General features: G+C 32.4%; 1 protein-coding gene across 1 annotated transcript in view; it reads left to right on the forward strand.

Moving 5' to 3' along the window:
* The first annotated feature begins 338 nt into the window (after nucleotides 1–338).
* Nucleotides 339–19,959, forward strand: part of LOC133326251 (cytosolic carboxypeptidase Nna1-like) — a 37,762-nt gene continuing 18,141 nt past the window's right edge. Inside the window, exon 1 of the mRNA XM_061534934.1 lies at nucleotides 339–429. Coding sequence (XP_061390918.1) covers nucleotides 345–429 — 85 coding nt within the window. The 5' untranslated portion in view covers nucleotides 339–344. The remainder of the gene's footprint in view (nucleotides 430–19,959) is intronic.

Genomic DNA, 19,959 nt, shown 5'->3' on the forward strand with positions numbered 1-19,959 from the left:
AAAAATTATTTTATTTTTCGGGTTATTTTCCTGCCAAAGCGAACGTAAACAACATTATTTTTCAAAAACATTTTTTCTTTGTTTACGAGAATTTCTTAAAGTATCCTTCCGTTTCCGGTAGAAAAAAAAATATGAAAAAATAAATTTCATTGCTTAGCCAGGGTAAATACGGTGCAGTGCAATCATGAAAGTATCTCCCTTCCGTGTGTTTTCGGTGTGAAAAAATGAAAATAAATTAAAAACGTGTTCGGTATACCCAATGTGTTGTGTGAATTTTCAAAACGGCTTGGAAAAAATAGAATAGCAGTCAGCAGTAGAAGCAGGAGCAAAGAAATGCATTAAAAATGGATTTAGGTGGTCGTGTGCAATATTTACAGGCCCAGTTATTTCCAGTATGCCCACTAACACCATTATCCGGTGGAGGTCGAGGTAAAGAAATATAACGTGTTTTTTATGAACATTTTTGTTGAGAATTGCACAAATAAATAAATTTCGTGTATATTGCCATAAAATATATTTAAAATATTAGTTTTAAAAATCTTATATATAAAGGTACACAAGTCATAAATTCTTTTTGTACATCGTCTTTTTTCACAATCGTGTGAAATATTTGTTGAAATAAAAAATATTTGAGTATTATTATAAAAAAAACAAGAACAAATTGTCACTTGGAGTGGCCGACAGATGGGGGTATACCTACTATTCCAAATGAAACAGAATATAGAAGAAGAATATCTGCAGCTCAGCTATAGGAGGAATAATACCTCCAGCTCTCCTATAGGAAGAAGAATACTTGCAAATTAAGAAAAAGTTTTATTATTCGCTTTACACAAGGTTTATGTTTTTATCATAAAGGTTTCGGATTTAATGTTGATCAAATCGTTTATTCAATTCATTTCAAATTAGATTTACAAATTTATGAAAGATTGACCCTTTGTGGGTATCAGAATGAGTGGACAAATGGGTCAGATCTTTGGACTTCATCTGGGCTTGGTAAAGATAATAAAAATATTGAAAAAATTTTACCTTTGTGTGGGATGTACCAAAAAAAGTGGACTAATGGATCCCATCTTCGGACTTGGTCTAGTCTTGGTTAAGATAATAGGTTGTACTAAGTTTGGTTCCAATCCAATAGTCTGTTCGCATTATAAAATTAATTTATTGCACAATGTTGACCATTTTGTGGAGGAAATACCAGAAAGAGTGAACCGATATTCTCCATCGGTTACTCCCTACGAGAGTTATCGTGTGCCACACAGACAGACGGACGGACATTTGTATATCGACTTCAAATTGTTTGAAACGGATTTGGTTCAAAGAAGTATGTGGCCTAAAACCAATAGTTCGATGAGGCATATTATTGTCATATAAAAGTGTATATACCATAATTAGGGTATATTAAATAAATTACATAGCAGGAAAAGGTCAAACAATTAACTTTGTAAAGACTTAAAGGATAAGAACATGAGTGTATATAATTATGTTGTTGTTGTTTTATAGCAGTTGTAAATAACGAAGAGTCTTTTTTTCGAGTGTGGGTATGATTTCCGACCACTGGGACGTCCGAATCCAAATAATTCAATGCATTCTAAAGGGTACATATCCGGCTCTGATATGAACTGATATGAAGATATTGACCGATTGTTTGGAGAAATATATGTCAATAGAAATAAAAAATTGTACTTACAGAATTTATAAGTAATCTGTAAAAAAAGAACAAAATTATTTTCCATTTTTAATAACCTTAATTATAAAAATGTTTTCCGTAAAAATTTGTTTAAAAATAACTTAAAACCAGTGAGCGGAGCAGTATAGTCGGACGGAGCCGAGTTGTGTACTAATATTCAGCACAGCCCTTATAATTACTTATCCAGATTCCCTTCACCGTGGGTTGTGTAGTGATGTTCGGCTTGTGGCTTATAGACCGACTCGAAAAAATACAAAAATTAAGTTTTCGGTTCAATTCATCCCAAAATTATTATCCGATCATCATATAGACGTTATCTTAGACCACATCTGGGTCCTCATGGAAAATTTTAAAGTGATCTGCGCTATGTTTCCGCCTTCTGGGTTACTAAATAATATATGAATACGTAAGCACCTGTAAATATTTGAGTGCAACTCCCACATCTGAGTACATACGACAATATAATTGGTATCAGTTTAAGGGTCAACCACTCCTCTTGGATATACATTCAACTTCTCGGGTCTATGTTCTTCAGGGGTAAATCTATACGCTATTCGATACAAATTTTGTCATTTTTCACACAAAAGTCAGGGTCCATTTGACCCGCAAATATTGACCGATTCAAAACAGGCATACATATTCTTTGGCCTGATCCCCTTCTCCATGTAAAAATTCGTGATGTTTGGCTCATAATTACGGCCTCTGGAGCGACCAGAAAATCAGACAAAAATAAAGTTTTTGGTACATTTCATCACCTAAATATTAACCGATCTTTACCAAAAACAATAAGGGTCTTCATTGGCCAGAACCCATCCTACATGCAAAATTTCGTGAAGATTGGTCCATAACTGTGGCCTGTATCGTGTTTACAAATTATAATGGATAGACGGACGGAAGGACACACATGTCTAGATCGGCTCAGCTAGTCGAGATATGATATGATCGGTATACTTAAAGGTGAGTCTAGGACCAATATTTCGCGGCGTTACAAACTATTGGGGCTGCACAAAGCTATAATATTCTGACAACATAGTTGTTGTTTTCCCAACATAGTAGATATCTCATCTAAATATGTTCCTGGTCAAACATTATATATATTTGCCTATAAAAATGTTGTTGTATTATATTTAAAAAACTCAAAACTACGAAATAAATAAATTGGCGATTAATGTAAACCAGGTGTGGATTGCCTGTAATACATTTCTATTTATTTTAATTTTGGGTGAAATTAATGCAAAAACATATGGGTTCCTGTTATATAATGGCCACCAATTAAGGGCCCCGACCCATTTGCGGTATTTTTAAGGTCTTACCTTTTTTTTGCATATTGAGTTTTCAATTGAGTTTTGAAATTATATTTCTAAGACACACATTTCTATAGCTGATACTGAAAAACTATTTCTAAAAAATCCACGCATTTTGGCTTTTAAAAAATTATCCTAAAATTCTAATATTGGAAAAATAATACAAAAAATTAACTTATTTATCTCTTCCTTAGAAAAAATTAAAAACAATCCACGCCCATAGTTGTTCCATGAAACAATATTTTGTATGTATTACTGGACTTTGAAACATACGGGGTTATCCGTTTCGTGGTTTCAAAAGTAAACGTAAATCACATATAAAAGTTTTTTCGTAATATATAATTTTTATTATAATGTTTGAACGTTGGACATTATGTGTGAAAAACTAAATCATTTAAGAGAAGATTTTCAATGGGCTGATAAATCAATACCAATGCTAAGTTAAGGTTTGTAACTTTGCACATACATATTTGAAGATTTAAAAGAGAAGAAAACTAATTTAAACTAAACTAAATTTTTGTTATTGTTTTGTTGTTGTTTTTGTAAATAAAGAGAAGTCCTTATTTTGGATGGCAATATGTGTAAGAAACCCACTTCTGAAAAATGTTTGTAAGCAAATATACATTAAGGAAATCTAGGACTATAGCAGAACCTTGAAGCAATATTTGTAAGAAACACACTTCTCAGTTGTGCAAATTTTGGTTCAAATCGAATAGTCCATTCGCATAATATTATAAAATTATTTTTTTAGCTCAATTTTGGCCATATTGTGGGGAAAGTGCCAGGGGGAGTGGGCTGATATTCCCCATCTTCGAGCTTTAACTAAGTTTGTTTGGTAGAAATATTACGATGTGCAAAGTTTGCGCACCAGCCGGACAGGCAGACAGATTCCAAATTCTCTGAAACAGATACCCACAAATTCATACTGGTCCATGAACAAATATTTTTAAGAAAAATATTTGAGAAAAATCCTCGTCTATAGCTGGTCATCGATAAAATATTAAAAGGAAATTCACATCAAAAGTGCCTATGGCTAATATTTTATGCGATCCAAAAAATGTGTTGACATTATGTGTCACTAAATTATATTTGCTTTATTTTCGTGGGATCTAATTTCCATTTCAGTCCATAGTTTAGTACTGGAAAAAATGTCACAGGTAATTGTCATACATTGTAATTTTAAATTACAGTATTTATTAATATACGCTAATCTAAAGGGTCTTCAAATTAGACAAACCTCCTCAAACTACTCATGCTAAATTTAATATATGTTACACGTGTGTCAACACTAAATAAATGCGAGTACACATATATTAATATAAAGTGACAGATTTTAATCTCTCACTCTCTGAACACATCATAATTAGCATTATAATCCCCTATACATAATAAGTAGAATACTATCAGTACATAGTATATCATTGTTATCATGAATTATGCATTTAAACTGTCATTTGTTGTCAACACTTCATTCACCCCGCTATTGCCCCCTCCCTCCACCAACAGTACGCATATTTTAATGTGTAGTGGTAATTCTGTGGAAATCAGTACTTGACAAGCAAACAAATCACTGAACATTAGTTATTTCATTATCACAAGTAGGAAATCTGAATTAATCGCTGGTAATTGTAACAAGGAAATTTTCACCTCTTCACTGGCAAACACACCCAGTCACCCATTTACTCACACTCTGACATCATCATCAACGTCAGGACATTCATTTGCATATTAATTAAACGTTCGTATTCGTAGACTAAACATAAATTTTACTAATTGAAAGGATATATGAAGCCGACCCGCTTGGTAGGGGGATCCTCCGTTGACAGCAGTTTATTGTTAATCGATGATGTTATCTAAATGTTCCGTTAACGTCGCCACTCCATCATCCATACCATTCATTCGTTCAATGGGCTCGATGATATATTTTCCACTAAACAAACAAATGAAAATTTCCATAGCTCTGCTACTCGTTGTTGTTGCTTTTGTTGTTTCTGTTACGGTATTTCAGTTCAGTAGTTAGTTATTCTCTCCATGTTCGTTGTGGTGACTTGATTTGTTATGTTGTCGTCATGGTAATTGATGGGGGAATGAGAAGGAGGGTTGCAGTATCTCCCCATCCTCCTCATGTTTCTCTAATTTTATTGTCATTAAGACGCTATTTGTGCAGTGCAGCAGCTATTTTGTTGTGTATTCGCTCGCGTATAATGGAATTTTTTGTTGACGTTGCCATTTGGGTTTGGAAATTAGATCATAACTAATTATAGACAAAATTGCTAAACATGTTAGTTTGTTGAACCAAATAACCAAAATAAAAGGGTTATTGGTCTCCATAGACATATTGATAGGCATATATCGAACATTTGACAATTTGACACGAGTAGGTAAATATGGTTATACAAAATGAATGTCTTTGGATATAAATTATAAATTGGTACTAAAATGTACTAAATATTGTACCAGGGTAGAATTGGTACACTTAAATGACATTTACATTAGAACTTTCTACCGGGTTAACCTACTTTATGAAGATTTATATATACAATGGAATTGACAATTTAAACCCACAGAGTTAACTAAATCCGGTACAATGTAAACGTACTATTAGAAGCCTAACATTTTGTTTTTAATTTGAACTTTGATAAATAAAATGTTTTACATTTTTTTTTTTTTTGAAAATTCATACTTAAAGGTACTGAATTAAACTTCATATCGTTTGGCCAACATTTTCTGTTGCGGAACCGACATAAGAAATACTTTTACAGCAAAATCTTCAATATATATATATATATATAAGATGGCAAATTGGTTATGGGTTCAAAATTTTATACTAATGAAAGGGTGAATTAATTGAGCCCAGACGAAACGACTTAAGCTAGAATCTTGAAATTTCGGGTAAGGGTCACTTTTTGCTAATTCGTACTAGTACGGCACGAAAAGTACTAAATGTGGTATTTGTGTTTGGTGAACCGGAAGAGATAGAACTATGGAACTTGAAATTAAGGTCCATTTTTTGGAATTCGAATTATAAGAATCCGAAAAGTACTAAATTCACTTAATTTGGTACAATTTCGTAGCAAGTGAATGGATAAAGTTAAAAACTTGAAATTTGGAATAAGAATGCGAAGGTTGAGAAGCAGAGTGATATAAGGAGGTGATTTTTAAATGTATACGAAAAATACTAAATTTGGTACAATTTTAATTTGGGAATACGATTGGAGCAGGAATTAACATTACCGTCGGATTGGATAGGATTGCGATATTTAGGTAGTTTTGGGAATTTTTACTTATGTGTACATAAAGTACTAAATGGTACTATATTTGGTAAAATTTGGTGAACCGATTTGGGAATAAGATTACTGTCAGAGTGAAGATTTAGTGTATGGATGTAGTTTTGGAAATTTGTACTTATATGTACTAAATGGTACTAAATTTGGATTTAGGTGAAACGATAGAGCTAGAATTCTGAAATTTAGAGTTAAGGTCATTGTTGGAGTTTAGGTTTGGGATATGTAGGAATTTTTGGGAAATTTGTACTAATGTTTTCTAAATGGTACCAAATGTACTATTTAAATTTTTAATGAACCTCCTATAGAGCTGAAATCCTGAAATTTTGAGTAAGGCTCACTATTGGGGTGTAGGATTGGGATATGAAGGAAGTTTTGGACATTTGTACTAAATGGTACCAAACGTTGATTTGGGTCAACCGATAAAGCTGGAACACCGAAATTTGGAAATAAGGTTACAGTTGGAGTGTAGAATTAGGGTATGTATGTAATTTTGGAAATTCATACTTATGGGTACTAAATTTGGTACAATTTAAATTTTGTGTAAGTGAAGCGATGGGGCTGGAATCCTGAAATTGGCATAATCAGTTCTCTGAACACGTGAGAATAATTTAATTCTCACATTCGCTAACGAAGTAGTGGTCATATGCAGTATATAGAATAAAATCTGATTTATTATCTGAAAATTCGTTTAAAAATTTTAGGGAATAAAAGTGGACAATCGTGACATCACTGGGGCAAGGACACTGACCTTTTTGGAGAATTCGGACCAAATTTCATGCACAAGTTTTTTTATTATTATTTATTCATATTTTTATGGTAATTATGTTATACAAAATTTTGTCTGTATTTCTATAGAGTTTATCAAATAGAATTCTTAAAAAAAAAAAAATATATATATATATATATATTTAACACTTCGACCTTTACGAGGATAATGTTTTCCCCCTAAGAACCGAGTCATATCCACTTCGATTGAATTATGTGGTTATGATAATCAAAATATTTAATATTGGGAGAGAAATTTTGTGAGATTAAAACACAGGCCTATAAAAATTTTCTGATATTATGCATTTTATCCTTTATGAATCCTAAGGGCTAAATAACAGCCCTCACCGTGCCATACATTTTCGGTTAATTTTTTCTGGGAAAAAATATAAAAGCAATTCTATGGGAAGGTATGTTACACTCTGAGAATACGGAGAGCCCATCAGAATATGTGAGGGTTAAAAATGAGGTGTATTTATACCCTACACAACTATGTTGTCAGGGTATTATAGCTTTGTGCACCCCAAGAATTTGTAACGCCGCGAAATATTTATTGGTCCTAGACCCACCTTTAAGTATACCGATCGTCATATCTCGACTAGCTGAGTTGATCTAGACAGGTGTGTCCGTCCGTCCGTCTGTCCATTATAATTTGTAAATACGATACAGGCCACATTTATGGACCAATTTTCACGAAATTTTGCACGTAGGATGGGTTCTGACCCCTATTGTTTTTGGAAAAGATTCGTTAATATTAAGGGGATGAAATGGACCAAAAACTTTATTTTTGTCTGATTTTCTTATCGCTCCAGAGGCCGCAATTATTGTCCGAACATCGCGAATTTTCACATGGAGAAGGGGGTCGGGCCAAAGAATAAGCATGCCTGTTTTGATAAAGATCGGTCAATATTTAGCGGGTAAAATGGACCCTGACTTTTGTGTGAAAAATCACAAAAATTTTATTCTATGTCGTATATATTTACTCCTGAAGGACATAGACTAGAAGCCGATAGTATATCCAAGAGGAGTGGTTGACCTTTAAATTGATACCAATTATATTGGCGTATGTACTTGGATGTGGGAGTTACACTTAAATATTTACAGGTGCTTACGTATTCAGATATTATTCAGTAACCCATTACCACACTAGATGGCGGAAATATAGCGCTGATCGCTTTGACATTTTCCATGAGGATCCAGGTATAGTCAAGGACAACGCCTATAATTTTCGGTGATGATCAGATAACAATTTTGGGATGAAATGGACGGAAATTCGTGTTTTTTTCGAGTCGTTCTATAAGCCACAACTGAAAGCCGAACATCACAGCACAACCCACGATTAAAGGAAACTGGACAAGTAATTAGAAGGGTTGTACTCAATATTAGTAATATTCGGAAAATATGTCAGTGTAAGGAAGAGGCGCTGTTGACCTCTTATTGGGCAAGAAGATGCAGCTATCATGAAATATTGTCCAGTCTCGGAATAAAAATCCGCAGAATGTTAGAATTCCGTGGTAGTTGTGTAGGGTATCGTATGGTCGGCCCCGTCCGATTGTACTGCTCCGCTCACTGGTTTTAATATACCAAAACTTCTACATTGTACAATTTGGTATAAGGTAACTACTATTATTATTGTATTGAATTGTAAATAACAAAAAATTAAATCATACTAAATTATAGTCTACCTTTCTGAGTCGATTTAATAAATGTACTTGTCATGAACTATTATCAAAGCTATACTCCATGATAATCCCCTACACAAAACGGTTCCGATATTTTCAAAACGTAAATGTAATGTAAAATTTTCACACCGAAAAAACGAAAATTCTAAAATGCATAATTAAGAGAATTTTGTTGTAGCAGCAGCGGCGGCCACTTAAATGTCTAACAGCTGCAATTCATTAAGTATTTTACGGCAACAAGAAAAACAACAACGACCACCACAGAAATATGAAAAAGCGGAAGGAACACGAAAAACAACACTTTTACTTTACAACAAATGCAACAAAGGCAGGGAAAATCGTTCGTTTCGTTTATAATAAATATCGAACAAATATATAATAACAAAATAATTGGAATATTTGAAATAATTTGTACATTTTGATTTTGTTTTCATGTTTGACGATTTTTTTTAAAAGAAAACAAAATATATATGAAAATGTATACATACTTATAATAAAATTTTGTATTTTAATTTGTTACATTTTCATATACATATATGAAATTTTCAAGGAAAAGCATAATAATTTAATAATATTGTTTAATAAATATAATTTGCAAAGTATAGTTTAAAATATTTTTTTTGAGTAATAGATTTTTTTTCGAATTACATTTATTGTTATTTGTTTACATACAAAGAAAACATTTTGCATTATTTATTCAAATGTTAATATTGTTTTTTGTTTTAATTTGTTATTCTAACAAAACAAATACACATTTAGAAAATATTTATGCATGCCTGTATTTGCCACCATTAACAGCAACATTTGCACGCTGTTATAAATCATTAAAACTGTTAATAATCTATACAGGTTTTGTGTTCTCATCACAAAATGTTCTTTTTATTTTTTTATTTATCAACAAAATAAATAAATACACAAAATACGCCCATACAATAAATAAAATCTTAAATGTTGATATTAAAAAAAAAACAACAGAGAAAAATATTGAAAAAACAATGCCAACAAAATTTTCATTCAGGCATAACATTTTAATTAATTGCGCGCAAAAAATGTTGGTTATAATGAAAAACATATTTAATTGATAAGGTTTTTGTAAAATGTTGCAAAATGTATATTTATTATCAATAAGATAAAAGGAACGACATATATGATATATTTATCTTAATATATAAAATAGATTAGTTATAAGTGAGTTAGTGAGTAACTGACAGACCATCGCCCAGACGACACGGTTGAAGCTAGAAGCTTGAAATTCTGAGTGTGATTTGTTGTTGGTTTGTAGGGGTGAGGTAAGGCTGAAATTTTTTGAAATTTCGAACTAAAAGGGTACGAAAAGTACTACATATGGTATCCTTTGTATAAGGCAAACGGGAAGAGCTAGAAATTGCATCTACGAATTAAATTCAGCCGTGTCAAGGTTCGGACATTTGACATCACACCAGAACATCCCTTTTCAGAGCAGATTTTTTTTGTAGTGACGGATTTTTTTCCATACAGACTACAATATTTTTCTTCAATGGTATGCAACTGCATATTGTGCAACCTTAGGAAGATAAGGAGGTGGCTTTGAACGCTAAGGCGCCGGACAACAATCAACAGATCCCATGGGAACCAGGGTTCAGGTGTGTACGAAAAGTACTAAATGATACATGTTGGATTTAGGTGAACGCTCTGTTCTTTAAATTAGGAGTTAAAATGGTACTAAATTTAGCACAATTTGGATTTGGGGTGAACGAAAAGAGCTGAAAACCTTACATTTGAAATTACGATTACTGTTGAGAATTGAGCTATGGAGAGGAGACAGGTTTGGGAAAAGTACTAAACAGCTCTAGATTTGTTACAATTTAAATTTGGTTAAACGAAGAGAGCTAGACACCCAAAATTTGGAATAATGGTTGCTGTTGGGGTGTAAAATTCAGATATGGTAGTATAATACTTATGTGTACTAAAATGTACTATATTTGGCATAACTTCATTATGTGTGAAAGGACAGAGCCTTACGAAATTCGTACTTATGGGAGGAATAAAAATTACTAAATGGTACCAAATATTTTACAATTTCTTTTTGTGTAAACGGCTACGCCTGGAGTCCTGGAATTTAAGATTGAAATTACTGTTGTATACAGGATTGAGACATGGAAATACGTACTTATGGGCACGAAATGTCCTAAATGGTACTTAATATGGTACAATTTGTATTCATGTGAAGGGTAGAGCTGGGATTCTGAAAGTTTTGCAAGGATGAGATTATTTTGAAAATTCGTGGTTAAAGGGTACGGAAGGTGCTAATTAATGCTAAATATGGTACAATTTGCATTTTGCTGATAGGATAAAGTTGGAATCCTGAGTTTTGGAATTTAGATTACTGTTTTCGGTTTCAAGAAATTGAATATTGGTTTGTTTATTTAATTTAAAGTGAATATTTCAACAACTCTTGAAGATATAGCCGATCGATTGTGTCAGTATCAAGTGAAGGCGGAAGTGCTTCTCAGACTTGAAACCCTTTTTTCTCGAAACAGTGTTTTTACAATTACTTTAAATTTATATATATATATTTTTTTAAATTGGTACATGTGCGGGAGGTATTTAAGATAGTGAGCCTAAATAGCCGATAATTGCACTTTATCTATATTTAGTGTAAATATTAAGGTCCGTCATGTTTAGAACACACAGGAGGGGTGCCAGAAGAAGTAGCCCTTTAGATATTATCTTCTACCGATTTAATGTAGGTTTTATAAAATATTACGATATGCAATCAATGGATCATATTGGTTACTCCACTCGCTTTAAATGAACTTTACAGATTTTTAAAATCCGCACCTTTTGTTGTGGAGGTACCAGAATAAATGGATCGATGGCGACCATCTTGGGATGTGATATACGTAAATGTAATAAGATTTACATTTTGATCACATCGGGAGGTACTAGAAGTAGTGGTGAGAAAAGTACCATCTTAGAAAATTATACAGGTTTGGTTAATATATTGGGTTGTGTAAAGTTTGGTTAAAATCGGATAGTCCGTTCGCATGATATTATAAAACTAATTTTCAGCTAATTTATGACTATTTTGATGTGGAGATAACAGAAGGAGTGGACCGCTATTACCAATATTCGAGCTTGATTTAAGATTGGAATAAATGTTACGATGTGTAGAGTTTAGAAGGTACCATCCAGACAGGAGGACATTTGTAAATGGACTTCAAATTGTCTGAAATTGATTTTGCCCAAATAAAGATGAGGTCTACAACCAATATTCCGATGAGGCACATTCAACACCAATTCCTGAAGAACATAGACCCAAGAAGTGGATAGTATATCCAAGAGGAGTAGTTGTTTGATCTCGGTTATACATAAATAATTAAAGGGGTCTATGTGCTATATTAATGTTTAGCATTGCAATTACCCCACTAGAGGGCGGAAGTGTCACGCTGATCGCTTTGAAATTTTGCATGTAGTTCCGGTTATGGTCAAGGACGACGCCTATAATTTTCGGTAATGTTGATATGATATTTAGAAGGTGCAATTATTTTTGTCAATTTTTCTAGTGGCTCTAAATGTCATATGCAGAACATCACACATTTTACACGGTGTAGGGTGATCGGTCAATATTACGATGGTCAAATCAACCAAAACATAAAGTGACCAAATTTTTATTTTTTGGCGTAAATTTTCACATCGGGAAAACGAGATTTGGGAAGTATACCAGGGTTAAAAAATGGAGCTGTTGGTCTATAATCAGTCAAGAGGGTGCAAATATCGCGAAATATTGCCCAGGCTCAGAATATGGATCCTCTGAAACATCGAGCTCGATGGGGTACCGTATGTAGGGTACCATATGGTCGGCCCCGTCCCACTATACTACTTCGCTCACTGGTTTTGTGAATATAATTTACATTGGAAAATCTTATATAACATTGATATATGTCAAAATTTTAACATGTAATGACGGCCAATTAAATAGATGGAATTAGTGATTATAATGAACGTGAAATTTCGACAAATTTGAAGATAATCACCAAACATTTCATATGTAAAAAAATTGAGTCTTAGTGTCAGTGTCATATTTATAACACATATTTATAACACAAATCGACGCCTAGATATGTTCTCTGTCCAGAATTGTGCGAGCAACTGCGACTGTTCATAAACTTGTGTTGTTGCCGATAATAAATAAAATTTAATAAAAAATTAAATTTTACTAATGATAACATTGGAAGATATTAGTCTCAGGTGAGACGCTCACCATAAAAAGAAATTGGCTGTAATTTGGTATTTTGGGTTCAAATTGTGTACCACATAGTCTTACCAAAATTATAAATTTTAGTCCACTTTTTAGGGAAGCCATAATAATAACGATTCACCTTAATTTCATATTTTTCGGGAATTTTGTGATTTTTTTTCTATCAATTTGCCAATAATTTAATATTTTGAAGTCTCATTGGATGTAAAATCTGGGTACCAAAATTATCAATAGTTTCGTGGTAGACCCCCCGTTTGGATTCATGTCTGATTCAAAATCTGATTTCACATTTGCAATCAATGAGCATAGCCCTACAAAACGTGTTCAGAAATAGTTTGATTAATAAAATAAAAAATTACAGACAATTTTGGTCCACCCTTGCCTTTCTTTAAAAATCCTTTTTCTTGTAGAATCCTAATCAGAATCCCTTGTAAGTCATATTTTTTATTCCAAAAACCGGCGTGGATTTTGATATAATTTGTGTCAAGGCAATTTACAGACGTGGATTTTTAAAGAATTTGTGAAGGCTATTTATAGGCGTGGGTAATAAAAATTAAGTGCTTGTTATAGGCAAAGTTTAAGAAAAAATTAAGTGCTAAATATATCTGAAGTTTAAAAAAAATTAAGGCTATTTATAGGTTTTTTTTATTTTTTTGATCTGAAGCTGAAGGTTTTTAAAGAATGTTTTAAAGGCTATTTTTAGGCGTTGATTTTTAAAGAATTGTTTCAAGGCTACTTATGAACGTGTTGTCGTGCGAGACAAATAGGTATTCTTATAGAATATTCTTGCATTCTTTGAATTCTAAAACCAAAATACATTTTCTACCATTTTTGGACTCCTACGCAATCAATGTTAATGTTTCTAATTATTTTTTTTTATATTTAGGATGTTAATTTAGAATCGCCTATAAATTTTATCATATATTTCCATTAACACGCCAAACTAATTCCGCAAAAGGTGACCATCAAATTTATTTTATTGCAAAAAAAAAAAAAAAATACTACACAAATGTCAATGAAAAAATGTCAAAATAAATTTTGATCATAAAAATTCAGTTAGACCATGGCATGCGTATAAGTGATGGCAATGTCAAAAATAAATTATCGCCCATACGCCACCCATGACACTGAAAAAAAAACCATCAACATCAAAGCACAAATAATAGCAAACATTTCCACCTGTCGACTACATAACTACAAAAATAAAATAAAAATACAAATGTAAATGCCAAAAACAAACAACTAGATAAGAGTACAAGAGAGCGTGATTACTCAAGGGAGGAGGCACAATATGGCCGAGAGAATAGAACGAACATCAAGTCAGTGAGCGAGGTACTAGAAATGTTAACTGTGAGTGTAGACATCGAGTTTATGAGAGGCCATCATAGGTCTCCCATTGTGATATTTCTTTTCCCTCTTTGAAATCCCACTCTATGAATTGGAAAATTAAAAACAAAACAAATAATGGTCAATGAAAATAATCGAAAGAAATTAACACAAACAATCGACGACAAAGAATTAACAATAAAGAGTATGATAAACACAAAAATACATTAAGAATAACAATATAAAAAAACAACAACAACAAATACCAACACATATTGTGCGAAAAATATACAAGGTCAATGTTTTATTGTTATTGTTGTCGTTGTAATTCTTTTTTGTGCTGCCACAACTTTTAGCTGCTAGTGTTGGTTGACGTTGCTCTTGTTCGTATTGTAAAAAGTAAATAAAGGCCAGTTGAACAGCACACATCCATGCAAACACACACGTATATGCACCACACGTTCATTCGTACACATACGTGTGGTTCTTGTTGCCCTTATTATTTTACAATAAAAGCAGCAACCGAGAATCCCACTCACATGAGCTGACGGAAGCAGTAGAAACAACTGTTATAATAGTTCAAATAATACATGGGGGTACTTAGACCATTGGTGTGAGTGTGTGTGTGTTCACACACATTTGAAAATGAGCTGGGTGTTCGCCGGTGACATATTCTGTTTTAATACTTTTATTGTTCATTCTCTGTTGATGTTTGAGTTTGTTGTTGACACAAATGAATGCGTGTCTGTGTGTGTGGGGGTCTTAACACCACATTGTCATGTGTCATGTCAGTGACAATGAATATTAAATATGAATGGGTTTGTTTGCTTGTCATTTCGCGTTGATAGCATGATTTGCTAGATTTTAGACGGGTATCAAAATACAATAGAATTTTTGGTTGGATGGTTGGTTGTTTATTTCGGACACCATGGAGGTTAATTACAAAAACATTAATCTGGAAAGGAAAGAGTTAAATTTGAGCGGGGATTTTTTAAAGAATATTTTTGGAGGTCTTATCATAAGGCGTGGATTTTATAAAGAATATTTTTTGAGGGCTGTCTTTTAAAGGCATGGATTTTTTAAAGAATAATTTTTGAGGGCTGCCTTATAAAGGCGTGGATTTTTTAAAGAATATTTTTTGAGGGCTGTCTTATAAAGGTGTGGATTTTTTAAAGAATATTTTTTGAGGGCTGCCTTATAAAGGCGTGGATTTTTTAAAGAATATTTTTTGAGGGCTGTCTTATAAAGGCGTGGATTTTTTAAAGAATATTTTTTAAGGGCTGTCTTATAAAGGCGTGGATTTTTTAAAGAATATTTTTTGAGGGCTGTCTTATAAAGGCGTGGATTTTTTAAAAAATATTTTTTGAGGGCTGTCTTATAAAGGCGTTGATTGTTTAAAGAATATTTTTTGAGGACTGTCTTATAAAGGTGTGGATTTTTTAAAGAATATTTTTTGAGGGCTGTCTTATAAAGGCGTGGATTTTTTAAAGAATATTTTTTGAGGGCTGTCTTATAAAGGCGTGGATTTTTTAAAGAATATTTTTTGAGGGCTGTCTTATAAAGGCGTGGATTTTTTAAAGAATATTTTTTGAGGGTTGTCTTATAAAGGCGGGTATTTTTTTTAAAGAATATTTTTTGAGGGTTGTCTTATAAAGGCGGGTAATTTTTTGGAAAAATTTTATTTCAAAAATATTGCTATATCCCACACATCGGTGTATTTTATTTATTTTGTACATTTTTTATTTATATTAAACAAAATATAAATCATAAAGGAAATCTGTTCGACATTAAAATTAATGCCCCGTTTTTGCGTCGAATACATTCTCGAACATTGACATTTAACCGACAAATCATAACACCCACACATGCGGGATATTCTCATTCGAGTATGTCGTCATTAATATTCGTTGGTTGGCTCACTCATACTGGTGGACCAGTGAAAGAAAATTCTTTGGAAAACACGCATTATATTTTAATGGTGTGCAAATATTATGAGTGTGGCGGATTTTCCATGTCTTTTCGTTTTTGTGGATTTAATGAGAAGTGTTAGTTTAGCATTTGTAATATTCGAGTGTGAAGGAAGGGGTTTTTCAAAACATTAGCTTTATTAAAACAAATTTCCTTTTATTATCCATTAGCGGATTAATTTTTTTTTAATAATTTCAAGTGGTTATTGATTTTTTTCTCTTTAATGTTCAGCAGGAAAATTAATTTGGAAATAAAATTGGTAATTAAATTCATAATATTCTAAAAGGGGCAAGTCCAATATCCAATGGATTATTTTTTTTATATGGCATAGGAGAAAAAGAATAAAATCCCAAAGAAATAACAAATTTCCTATGCATGTCTAAATGAAAATTCTACAATAAAAACTCAAAAATGAAAAATGCAGACAATTGGTCAACAAACCAGCCTGCTGGCAAAAAAGTGGACAACGACATTTAAGAAAAAAAAAACGAAGACAACAAAAACTGAAACAATTTATTACTTACTTGATAATGAAATTTTCATAATGTAAATAATAAATAAAATTTCAAATTCTCACACCCATAAATTATGGTAATAAAATAATTCCCCTTCGAAGAAAAAGAGCGAAGAAGGAAAAAAGACACAACCGAAATGAATTAAATAAAAATTAATTGTGAGCCAGTAGCAGCAGGAAGATGAAACGATAAACAAAATCTCAATGACTAAAGAAAATCAACGACATGACCAGAGAAGTAACGAAAGAAAAAAAATAAGTAACGGAGAAAAGGGAAATGTTTGCGTTCGATGATGGCCGCTCGTGTCATACTCCCACAAGACAATGGTCGCAAATGACCAAACAAAAATTCACAGAGAAAAAAGAAAACAACAAATCAACACACACATACACATGAAGAAGACCAGTATTCTCTGACCATCACAAACAGCTGTTTTTATTTTTGCCCCTATATATATTCAACACCCTCAGAACGAAATACCAACAACAGAGGAGGAAAATGAAAATCAAAACAAAAACCGAAAATTAGTTTGCAATGCGCAAATGCTGAGAGTAATATAGGTGAAAGTTAAGGGAGAGAATCAAAGAAGAAAGTGGAAAACGAATTCCAAAAAATAAAGAGAGTATAAGTGCTCAATGCTCATTATATTTAAGCTTTTCAGCAGCCACCTGCTATAGAGCTTTTTTGTGCAAAAATCTAGGGACATGACAGACCCCTATACTTCTCTCAGAGTAATTTATCACTTGGTGTTTTGCAAATATATTTGTGTGACATAAAGATAGTAGGGGATTTAGAATATGAGGGAGGTGTTATAATTTGGTTGGTTACTACTTGTTCTAAGTAAATCAGTACTATTGGATCCTGGAAATTACTATTTGAAAATCCAGAACTGATTTCCATTGGAATCACCTAAACCACATCTGTATTTCTGGATTCAAATTCAACTTAATAAGGGCTTTCAAGAATTTCAATAGAATTTTCAACTCTAGACCCAGAAATTGGGCATAATGCACATTTGGACAATAATAAGTATGTTGTACATATTGATTGTATGAAAATATGCCTCACCGAAATATTGGTTTTCGACCCGTATATTTTTCGTTGCTGACTGGTGTGTACGATAAGTAAGGAAGTAACCAGAATGGTCAAAAATTTGGCTATATGTTCACTCCTTCAGGTACATTCCCCCAAAAAATGATAAAAAATTTTAACGACAAATATCATGCAAAAGGAGCATTCTGAATTGATATCCTTGTATAAAGTAATATTATTCTGTAACTTTTAACAAAATTCCATATTGTTTAAATTTCTTTTGTTATTGTAAAAACAATAAAACAAGCAAATGAAATTGTTGTAAAATAGACAATATCGAATATAGACAATATAAATAAAATAGACAATATAATATACAGGGGCTGATCAGGTCTGAAAATGGAATCTTTCTATAAAACCGAGATGTAAATTGAACGTAAATTGAATGGTTCGATGTGATCCAAGCTTCATACATAGTAATATGTTTAACATAACTAGTCCAAAGAATTTTACCTTTCAGATAGTATACTACATATTAGCGGCCAAAGGCTGAAGGAATATATCTGTCGGCAACACCGACTGGCACTTTCCATTTAGTTGTTATAATGGGCCAAATTTGAGCACTTTTAGAAATCACAAAGATTTTAGCAAATTTAAGTAACGATGTGTCAACGGGACTTCCTGTGATATAATTAGACTCAGATCGGACAGGCATCAGTGACCTTAACGATGTCTCATTGCTCTTTAGAACTAATCAACACATTTGATATATCCTAAATACGGATAAACCTTATTGATGCTCTAAACATGATTTTGAACGCTTTAACGGCACAATTTTCTTGATTTGTGCAAATACAAATAGACCATCCAGTCAAATGCAATCGAAAATACTGGTTAAAAAGTTCTAAGTTACATACCCCCTTTTAAAATAAAAATAAAATATGTTTTTGCAAAATAGTCAGGCTTAATCCCAGTTTGTTGTTTTTATAAAAAAAAAACAACTATTTATTAGTGGGGAATGTATGGCATTGTCCTCCGATTTCAAATTAGTTCTGGTAATTTGTGTGTTTGTAATGAATATATTCTATCTATACTAATAAAAGAGTAAAGTGATTGACTGACTGAATTCACCTGTAGAGCTAGAACTCTTAATTGAAATGAGGGTCACTGATGGAGAGTACCATAGAAGGGTTATTGAAAAATCGAAATGTAAGTATCCGAAAAATCCTAAAATTTACTAAATTTGTTACCATTGTGTACTCATGTATTCGAAAAGAACTAAATGGTACTAAATTTGGTATAATTTGAATTTGGAGGAACGGATGGATCTGAAACCATGAAATTAACATTGCCAATGGTACCAAATTTGATACAATTTAGATTTAAGTGATCCAATGGAGCTAGAATTCTAATATTTGGAAAAAAGATTAATGTTGAAGTATAGTGAGATGTACCTACACATCTCACTATACTTCAACATTTGGCAATTCGTACTTATGAGTACTAAATGGTACTAAACTTGCTTCAGTTTACATTATGGGTGTACCCATAGATCTGGAACCCTCAAATTTGGAGTTAGGATCACTTGGATATATCACAATCCAAGTGATCCAAGGAAGTTTTGGAAATTGGTTCTTATGTGCGCTCCTGAATTTAGGAAATATGATTTCATTGGGTTGTCCAGGTAGGTATTTATGGAAATTGATATTAATTGGTCTGTTCCAGTACTTTTTTAATGGTAAAGCTAGTAAAAGGGGAACATTTCAAAATCGCTCTCAGAGTACAAAATAATTTGAAAAATTCGGGAACGAAAATCTAGTAAATATGCCAAAATTAAATGGCAATACTTCAAAATCAATATAACAGCCAATCAGAAGTTGGCATTCATGTTTACCATTTTTACTCGGACAAATTTTTTCGAGTAAAAAGAACACCATTTTGTTTTGTGTTCTCTTAAATTTGGTTCAATGTTTTACCAGTTTTGTGGGTTCAGGAACGCTTTTCGAGTAAAAAGTTGCAGAACTTGTAAAAGTAGTAAATTAGTTTAGGTTTTGGAACGGAACTAATGTGTACCAAATTGTAGTTTGATTAGTTTTTGTGACGTATGCAGTTTTCTGTGAAACAAAATATTATGTTTAGACATAATTAAATAA

Source organism: Musca vetustissima, unplaced genomic scaffold (genome assembly GCF_032173495.1).
Source record: "Musca vetustissima isolate MV318-11 ecotype Yass unplaced genomic scaffold, APGP_CSIRO_Mvet_v1 utg9089, whole genome shotgun sequence".
NCBI lineage: Eukaryota > Metazoa > Arthropoda > Insecta > Diptera > Muscidae > Musca > Musca vetustissima.